Genomic DNA, 9,924 nt, shown 5'->3' on the forward strand with positions numbered 1-9,924 from the left:
GCAGGAAGGCACCCAATGCCATGTTTCGGAGTTATCCCATAGAGATGCGAGCTTGTCAGACTCCCCGCAGTGGAAGCAATAGCCTAGCATCCGATATAGGTCCCATAACAGCAGTCGTTCCGCTAGTTTGGGTTTATCCCGCATTTCTTTCAGAGGGCAAAAGGGACACATGTGCGCATCCCCCAAAACAACTGGGCAAGCACAAACTCTTGCAGGCTGAAGCCAAACGCCACCCTTGACAGCAGCTATGGCTCCTTTCTCCATCGCCAGGGTCCCGGGATTCTTTCCTCTCCTCTTTTAGAGGCCTTCTCCGTCCCAGGGGCACAAGCCAGGGTTCTCCTCTGCTTTGACTGCTGGAGGCTTCGTATGGAGTTCTCTGCTCTGAATTAGTTGCTGGCTGTGATTTCAAGGCTTAACGGGTCAAGACGCAAATCGCCTTGACTTGTGGAGGGTTGTAAACATTTCTTACACAATTAGGAGACTTACACAAATCCCACCATGGCGGCTTCCTCTCCCCGGACCAGCCCACGACCAATGTTCCCTCTAAGCTGAGTTAGTGTGAGCTAGCTCACAGTATTTTAGCCTCCAGCTCACAGATTTTTGCCCTCGCTCAGGAAGGATGGGGCTCCTGAGCAAACTAATTTATGCAGCACCCAAATTGCTCGCTCACAACTGTAATGCCAGGAGCTCACAAAGAAGAATTTTTGCTCACCAGACTCTACAGCTTAGAGGGAGCATTGCCCACGACCCTATTCTTCATCAGTCAGACCCTCCGTCTGTCCTCCTGTGGGTCTCTTCCTAAGGGCCAAACTACAAGCGATGGTGGCCACAGGTCCATCCTGTGGCCAGCAACACCATTCTAGAAGCGTTTGTAGATTTTTGAAAAATTGCCACAAGGCCCTGGTCTGGATCCGGTGCGGATCAATGAAGGAACAAGAGTTCCCAGGGCTGTTGCAGATCAGGGTCTCACAGCCATGTTTAAAGAACTACAAATGCTTCTAAAATGGCAGCGGCCACAGGATAGACTCATGGCCACTGCCACTTGTAGTCTGGCCCTCTTAAGACTACCTTCTTTAATAAAACAGTTAACATAAGAACACAAGAGAAGCCAGTGTTGGATCAGGCCAAAGGCCCATCTATTCTAACACTCTGTCACACAGTGGCCAGAAATACCAGGGGCCATCAGGAGGCCCACCCAGCAGTGGGGCCAGGACACTAGGAGCCCTTCCACTGTTGCCCCCCAGCACCAAGAATACAGAGCATCACTTGCCCCAGAGCCCCTATCTATACCTTGTGGCTAATAACCACTGATGGACATCTGCTCCATATAAGAACATAAGAGAAACCCATGTTGGATCAGGCCAAAGGGCCATCCAGTCCAACACTCTGTCACACAGTGGCCAAAAATACCAGGTGCCATCAGGAGGTCCACCAGTGGGGCCAGGACATTAGAAGCCCTCCCACTGTTGGCCCCCCCAAGTACCAAGAAGACAGAGCATCCCTTGCCCCAGATCCCCTATCTATACCTTGTGGCCTAATAGCCACTGATGGACCTCTGCTCCATATGCCTATCTAATTCCCTTTTGAAGCTGTCCATGCTTGTAGCCGCCACCACCACCTCCTGTGGCAGTGAATTCCATGTGTGAATCAGTTCTATCATCTCACTTTCCCTTTTCCGCAATTGCCACCTGACACTCCCTTATCCTAAGCCTTCACTTCCTTTCTTGCCTGCCATAGACAGATGACAAACTTTCTGTAAAGACCAGGACAGTTTTACATTTTATGTGCTGGATGATGTTTTGTACACTATGGATATCACGCACACATGTTAAGTGGTAGTCAATAGTTAAGTAGTGGCAGACACCACACCCCCCAAGGCCAAAGTCATCTAATATGGGTGATATAATTGGCACAGTATTAAAAGTGTTGTAACTTTCCAGGGTGAATCTGTACCTTGTGATGATGTGGATTTTTTCCACCATAGTTTCAGACACCAGGGCTTGAGCTGGGGACTGATAGCCAGGTCAAACGCCTTACCGGGCTCCCTGCTCCACAGTTTGCAAGCAAACAGAAACAGCTGGTAGGATCTCTGCCGCTCTGCGGATGACCAGTCGTTCTGTACCATCCAGCCCAGCAGCTTCAGGACCAGTGGAGTCCCTTCTGGCCTTATCCTGTCTGTGCTTTGGCTCCCCAGTCGAAGGAATCATAGACTCATAGAGTTGGAAGGGACCTCCAGGGTCAGCGAGTCCAACCCCCTCTGCACAATGCAGGAAATTCACAAATACCTCCCCCTCCACACCCGCAGTGGCCCCCCGTTCCGCACCTAGAAGATGAACTCGTTACTTAATGCAGGTTGAGTTGCTGTGTATTGCCTGCCTGGCTCAACCACAAGCCAGCTGCGGAACAGGTTTAGGAACTGCAGTGAAAGAGGCCAGATCAGCCTCTGTCATCCACCACCCTCCAAATGTTGCCTGGAGGGCTTCCCTCTGTTGAATTGTGCTCTCTTGGTAGAGCGAACCTTGATGCCTACAAAAGGAACAGTGGTTTTTCTTCTTCTTCTTCTGTCTTCTGCTGCCGGAGCTTCGTCTAAGTGCGGGATGGGATTATAACCCACCTAGCCCCAGTTTCCACAGCTCTTATTAATTGGGGTCTGATCTAAATGTGAGACTAAGGAACTCACCCACAGGTAGCTCCTTTGCCTAGGAGTCTGACTAGTTTCAGTGAGAGGGTGTACGAGTGCCACGGCCTAGTGGAGTCCTCTAAGCGTCACCAGCATCGTGGTTAAATCGAGCCCCGGAGAGCCATTGAGGAGGTGGGACTTCAAGGGAACTCTTTGCATTGGTGGAATTTGAAATCCATATGAGTATTTACGTCTTTGAGACACTGGAGGGAATGGCATAAACTGCCCGTCTCCCCAGACCCCCCCTCCCTCCTTCCCTATTCCCTTTAGGGGAAGTTGTCCATGAAAACAAGGCAGTCTGGTATAATGCAGGAACTATCCAAGGTGCTGAAACCAACACTCTCCTCGCAAAGAGCCAAACCAAAGAACAAATTTAGAGTCCAGTGGCACCTTTAAGACCAGCAAGGGGTTATCAGAGCTTTCGCGTGCATGCACACTTTCCCAAATACATTGGAATGGTAGGTAAGGTTCAAACTTACAGACAGGGACTGGACAGCAAACTAACACACAACATGGCAATGTTTAAGATATGCAGAGTCAAAAATAACAAGCTAAGGTTATAAGGTCAACAGTTGTAAAGCAATAAATATGTCAGAATTGCAGATAAATGTCTAAAGGTGTCATTCACCCACCAGTTCCCTAAGAGGAGAGGCACTTTCCCCATCAACAGACATGAAGGTGGAAATGGCAAGACGGTTACCTGACTGCTGCTCCAGACGCCCAGCACCATTTTCCAGGGAGGGCTGTGTACATCAGTCACATTGGTCCCACCTAGTTTCACTGTAAAACTGGGGGGGGGGACAAGAAGAAGAAGAAGAGGAGGAGGAGGAGGAGGAGGAGGAGGAGGAGGAGATTGGATTCATGCCCCACCCTTCACTACCCAAAGGTGTCTCAGAGTGGCTTACAGACTCCTTTCCCTTCCCCTCCCCACAACAGACACCCTGGGAGGTTGGTGGGGCTGAGAGAGCTCTTGACAGAAATGGCTCTTTTTCAAGAACAGCTCTTATCAGAACTATGGTTTGTCCAAGGTCGTCCAGCAGGTGCAAGTGGAGGAGTGGGGAACCAAACCCGGTTCTCCCAGATTAGAGTCCACGCACTTAATCACTACACCAGACTGGCTACACAAAATTACCCCATGCTGCAAAGACTGGCCCACAGACAAAGACCAGGGTCTGCATTTGCCCTGAGTTCTGTCTGCCGAGGCCTCCTCAATTCCAACAGGCCACCACAAGCTTTTGTTGCAGTGGTTTCCACCATCTTTGTTCCCATGGTTTGGGATGGCACAGTCCCCTCTAACAGGCCCCACAGGAGGGACTGTGCCTGGCGGGGCACGGGCAGGGGTGAGGCTTGGGAGGGGGCCATGCATGGGCTCTTCGGCTCCTCCATGCTCACTCTCCCCTTTCTGTTTTCAGGTTGCTATAAAGATCATCTCAACGGCAGAAGCACCTGTAGAATATACCAAAAAGTTCCTTCCAAGAGAAATCTACTCCCTCAACGTTACCTACAAGCACTTAAATGTTGTGAGTCTCTTTTCTGCTCTGGCCGGGGGGAGGGGGTGCCACTGGGCAGCCGGTCTGGGACGTTGGTTAGAGTTGCACTAGGACCTGGGAGTCCTGGGTTCTGATCCACGCACCATGACCAAACTCAGTGGGGGACCTTGGACCAGTCCCCCTCTGTCTCAGCTTGAGCCAGCTCGCATGGTGGTGCAGAGGACAACACCATGAGGAAGGGAGAATGAGAGAGGGGCCAGTGGGGACTGAACCAGGGACTGGCTCCTTGCCAAGCAGATGCTCTGCTCCTGGGTCACACCGCCCCTCCCCAGCACAGGCGGAAAGGCTGGGAACTGAAGCGGAAGCCAGGGGTGGGGGGAGCTGGGCATGCCAGCCCGACAGAAGGGCTCAGCTAGATAGTTCAGGACTTTCAGAAGGGTGGCAATGGGTGATAAACCGCAATAGTCCAACCGGTTTCCAGAAAGGAAAGTCAAGCCAACTGTTGTCCCTGTGGAGGGAGGGGTGGGGCTGTCATGCCCAAAGCAACGACAAATTCCAGAGGGTGGCCAAAACTTCTTCCTCCACTAGCCATAGTGCGATTTATTGGCTGTGAAGAAAGCTAATATGATCTTAGGGTGCATGAACAGAAGCATTGTGTCCTGATCACGGGAGGTGGTCGTTCCGCTCTATTCTGCTATGGTCAGGTCTCACCTGGAGTCCTGTGTCCAGTTTTGGGCACCACATTTTAGGAAGGATGTTGACAAGCTCCAGCGTGTCCAGAAGAGGTCAACCAGGATGGCGAGAGGGTTGGAATTCAAGTCTTAGGAGGAAAGGCTGAAAGAGCTGGGTCTGTTTGGCCTGGGAAAGAGAAGGACTAGAGGGGACAGGATTGCAGTCTTCAAGTATGTGAAGGGCTGTCATGTAGAAGATGGAGCAGATCTATTCTCTCTCACTCTGGATTGCAAGACTAGATCTAATGGGGGGAAATTAAAAGGGAGTCATTACCGGCTAAATATCAGGAGAAACGTCTAAGAGTGGTTGAGCAGTGGAACAGACTGCCTCGGGAGGTGGTGGATGCTCCTTCGCTATGACTCTGAGACCTTCCAGAAATATACAAAATCTAAGACCAGCACTGTTAAATACTGGGTTCTAGACACATGGCAGTGATCAGCTCTGGTTTATTAAGTGATTTCAGCAAAGCTACAAGGACAACTGGCAGGGCTTGAGCCCTGCTTATGAAGCATGCAAACACCACACCCAACACACACACACTCCCAGTGATAGGCTATTTACATGACAACAACTTATCTATTGGTTTGTTCCAGGATCCTGGCGAGCTATTGTTCTAGAGTGGCAAGCTCAACCCGTCCTTAGAACAGCTTGAGGAATGGCTTAGGTTCAATACATAGCAAGCACTGAAAGTGGAAAAAGCAGGACAAAGCAAAGCTGAACACACTGCAGTTCATGGAATCATAGAGCTGAGAGGGACCTCCAGGATCAAGCGCCACACCCTAAAGGGCCGGCGCGTGGCCCCCAAAGAACCCAACCCTCGGGGCACAAGTAGGAAAAGGAATCCTGCTCCAGAAACAAGCCTCTACTCCCATGAGCCTTTTCCACCTGACAGTCCCTCTTGGCCTGGGAAGTAGACTTCAGTTTTGTGTCTCGACAAAAGACACCCGGTGTGCAGGATTCTGACTTAAAGACCTGTCTTTCTGAGTAAGCTGCTTTAGGTCAATTGGCCTCTCTTGCTAGGGATTCCGGCCAAGTCACTTCTTTACATGGTCTGTTGGCAACTCAGTGTTCAAAGAGCCCGGGGATGAACCAGGGAGGAAACAGGATCTTAGTCCTTTGGTCAGCTGTCAGAAGAGGTGTGAGAGATCTGTAATCTGTTTTCCTTTTCTGGTGCTCCAAAATCTCTTTGCCAAAGGAGTAAAGGTGTTCATGCTAGAGAAGGCTGGAGTGAAATCGTGTGAACCGGTCAGTAACCTCTACTGAAAAGTGAAATCCACAGCCTATGAGAACTAGGACTCACTCCTACAATGGGAATCAGAGCACGTCACAGTAGTGCCGCCGCTGTGGATCACGGAGGGCCGCTACCAACCCGAAGAGCCAGCTCTGCAGGCTCTGCACTCACCACCGCCTGGTTGCAAAAGCAATCTTCTATCGCTATAACCCTTGTAATGACCTCCAAGCCTGCAAAGCTGTCCTGCTCCCACCCCCCCCCCCCGGAGTTTGGCTTTATGGATCAGCATTCGACAGCGGCTGGCCCCCCGTTCTGCCTCCGCATTCAGCTGCCTGTGATGACGTAGCATCCTATCCGGAACGCCTGCATCTGCACCGTCTCAGTTATGACCATCATGGACAAATGGTGCTGCCCTTTAAAAATGAAACGCTGGGGCCAGACTAATGACGAAATTGTGTTGAAGCAAGGGCCCACCTTGCTTGAACGTGGGGCGGGTGCCGTGGAGGGCGGGTGCTCAGAAGAGTCCCTCAGAACCGCTGCTGTACCTCATGACACCTGCCTCGGTGGGAGCTTCATGTGAGCAGTGTCTCCACGTGAGCAGCACCTGAACACCGGAAGCTGCCTTCTACCAAATCAGACCTTTGCTCCGTCAAGGTCAGCACTGTCCACTCCGACTGGCAGTAGCTCTCCAGGGTCTCAGGAGGTCTTTCGCATCATCTCCTACCTGGTCCTTTTAACTGGAGATGCTGCCATGGGTTGAACCTGGGACCTTCTGCATGCCAAGCCTTCCCCGTGTGCAGACCAAAGATGGTGGACCCAGGCAAGCAGCAGCTGATTGGGTTAGACCACCACAGCCTGCTTCTGAGTCTTCCAAGCCTTGTGTGTGCTTGAAGGACTGTTGAGGCCCTGTGCTCAGGACGTGCTGGAAGGAGGAGGAGGAGGAGGAGGAGGAGATTGGCTCTATACCCTGCCCTTCACTACCCAAAGGAGTCTCAGAGCAGCTGACAAACTCCTTTCCCTTCCCCTCCCCACAACAGACACCCTGTGAGGCAAGTGGGGCTGAGAGAGCTCTGAGAGAAACTGCTCTTTTTCAAGGACAGCTCTTATCAGAACTATGGCTTGCCCAAGGTCATCCAGCCAGGTGCAAGTGGAGGAGTGGGGAATCAAACCTGGTTCTCCCAGATTAGGGTCCGCACACTTCACCACCCACCAAAAAAATACCCCCCCCCCCCCCCCCAGTCAGCTAATGGCTCGACTGGGGATTGGAACCTGCCTCCCCACATCCAAACGCAACACTCCAGCCCCAGTTCCACCAGAAGATGAATGATCTTGTGGGGCAGCAGGATGGTGACTTAATGTTACCCCTACTTACCCCCAACTGTCCACTGCTCTTAACCACTACACCAGACTCAGTGATCCCACGCTCAAGCAGAAATAGCAATACCAAGCAGGAGAAGCTAGGAGCCAAGCGGCTTGCTCTCCGCAGAGCTGTTTGAAAACGAGTGGAGCAGAGGTGCTTTTCAGGACTAGATGACTAGGTCTGAGGATGGGGGGGGGGTTGTTGACAAGATGCTATGACCCCCGTCTCGGGAAACTTTGGTTCCTTTGCAGATTCAGCTCTACGAGATGTACCGGAACAGTAAGCGCACCTACCTGGTCCTGGAGCTGGCCTCCAGGGGAGACCTCCTGGAGCACATCAACGCCACCTCTGACAGGCGAGAGTTCCCCGGGCTGGAGGAAGAAGAGGCACGGAGGCTCTTCCGCCAGATTGTCAGTGCCGTGGCACACTGCCACAATGTCGGCATCGTCCACAGGTGAGAGAAACAGTTGGGCAGAAGAGAGGGGAGGGCACAGCTGGCGTTGGGGCTCAGGGACTTCCCTCCAGGACCAAAGACAGCCTGGTGCCAGGACTGTGCTCCTGTGCCCTCTCGGAAGGCTGGGTACCGGGAACCAGCCGGAGTCCGGGCATGAACCACAACCAGTCGCTGCCCCAGGAACTCTCCGGGGCCTCCAGAAGATTAATGCCGTTCGCCAAGACATGATTTCACTCTCTCATTTCCTGGTGTGCTCAGCCTTGAACCTTGCAGGACAGAGAACGGGCTTGTTCCTTTCACTCCTCCGACGCTTGCATTCATCCTGACATCTCCAAAGGGCCAGAAGGATTCTGGGCACTACATAAGTACTGTGGCAGAACATGCCTGCTCTGGCCTGCAGGCCCCGTTTCTGCCTTGCCCTTCTTGGGGTTCCCAGCTCCTCCTGGAGGAACTTTTCCTTCCTCTCTCCTAGTAGCCGCTGCTGCCACCACCTGATCAATATGGGGGTTTCTAGCTGAGAGGATCAGGACCTCCAGTTCCCTTTCCTCGTTCAGAGGCCTTGCCTCAGTGTCCCTGAGGGAATAGCTAGTCACCAACTGCTTGCCTTCCCCGCCCCGGGGCTCTCCTTTGAAATAGCGTGTCTGAAACAGTGGTGCTCTATGTGGTACAGAGAACCACTTCCAGAATCAAAAGTTTAAAGTATTTTATTAAAAAGAAAGCATATTTTTAGCACCATGCTAGACTGAAGCAAGGAGGAACAAAAGAAATTGGTAAAATGCAAATCTTCTGTCCCCGTCCAAAACATGCCCTAACTAGATATTAAGAACTCTGTTTCAGCGTAAGTTAATGGAGGCAGGGGAGCATCGTGCCACACGCAGGGACTGGGCTTCATGGAGCAGATCTGGCTCGCATCTCCGTGGGCAGCTTGCTGTCCCAGCTGGTGAGAAGCCCCAAAGGGAACAGTGCTTTCCCTAGCTTCCTAGCAAGGGCTGGGGCCGGGGGGCCGCGCAGGAGGTCAGAGAGGGGGGGGGAAGAGAGAGCACCTGCTGCTTGCCAGTAAATGCTCTTCAGGTCCTTTTGCCATTTGTGTTCCCCCCAGAGACTTGAAATGTGAGAACATTTTGCTAGATGAACGTGGCTTCATTAAACTAACAGGTAAGCTTTGCTCCTCCCCTTTCCACACAGTCAAAAGTTTGGTGCTTAGAGAGTTCAGCAAAAATTAAACCTTGAATTATTAGGGGCCATACAGGCCATCTAGTCCCACCGCCTGCTCAATGCTTGGCATGACGTGAGAGGGGGGGGAGGGGGATATAGCCAGCCCAATAAGCAGCCCCCTTCCAAGCAGCCTCCCAGCACCTTCCCCCCAACCAAGAACTCCCAAGACCTTTCTGCTCTACCTTTGAGCAGGAGTGGCATGGTCGGGGCATTCAAGGAACCCTGGAGTGCGGGTTGAGGCCCCTTGCCCCAAAAAGCTCCGTGCGGTGCCCCTCCGTCTCCCCGCCTCTCCCTCATCCTTGCAAGGAACGCCCTGTGCGAGGCGGGTTAGGCCGGGCGGGAGGAGCAGGCCCAGCAAGCTAAGTGGCCAAATTGGCGGGGGGGGGGACTGGAACCCTAGTCCTGCCACTCCTCCCCGGGGGCTCAGGGCCAGCGGCGCGTGTCCTCCTCCTCACACAACAGAGCCCTTCCCCCCCACTCCAAGAGGGATGACTTCCAAACTCCTCTGAATCAGAGTAAGGCAGCATTCGGAAGACCTGTCTCCGCTGCCAGCGTGGCAGGGAGCTGTGAGCCCGCGTCACCTTGACCCCCCGGACCTGCCTGCTCCTTCCCCCCAGATTTTGGGTTTGCCAATCGCTATTCCCTGAAGAATTCCCTCATGAGCACCTTCTGTGGCTCCGTGGCCTACACTGCCCCGGAAATCCTCATGAGCAAGAAGTACAACGGGGAGCTGGCTGACCTGTGGAGCCTGTGAGTGGGGGG

At 52.8% G+C, this 9,924-nt stretch overlaps 1 protein-coding gene across 1 annotated transcript in view; it reads left to right on the forward strand.

The window, feature by feature from the left end:
* The window catches only part of LOC107116563 (testis-specific serine/threonine-protein kinase 5-like), a gene marked incomplete at its 3' end in the record, with an annotated part of 12,802 nt that overhangs the window by 361 nt on the left and 2,517 nt on the right, over positions 1 to 9,924 (forward strand). Inside the window, exons 2-5 of the mRNA XM_015418499.1 lie at positions 4,093 to 4,200; positions 7,745 to 7,947; positions 9,047 to 9,102; positions 9,780 to 9,912. Of these exons, the coding sequence (XP_015273985.1) occupies positions 4,093 to 4,200; positions 7,745 to 7,947; positions 9,047 to 9,102; positions 9,780 to 9,912 (500 nt within the window). The remainder of the gene's footprint in view (positions 1 to 4,092; positions 4,201 to 7,744; positions 7,948 to 9,046; positions 9,103 to 9,779; positions 9,913 to 9,924) is intronic.

Source organism: Gekko japonicus, unplaced genomic scaffold (assembly GCF_001447785.1).
Source record: "Gekko japonicus isolate JY-2015 unplaced genomic scaffold, Gekko_japonicus_V1.1 scaffold275, whole genome shotgun sequence".
In the NCBI taxonomy this organism is placed as follows: Eukaryota; Metazoa; Chordata; class Lepidosauria; order Squamata; family Gekkonidae; genus Gekko; species Gekko japonicus.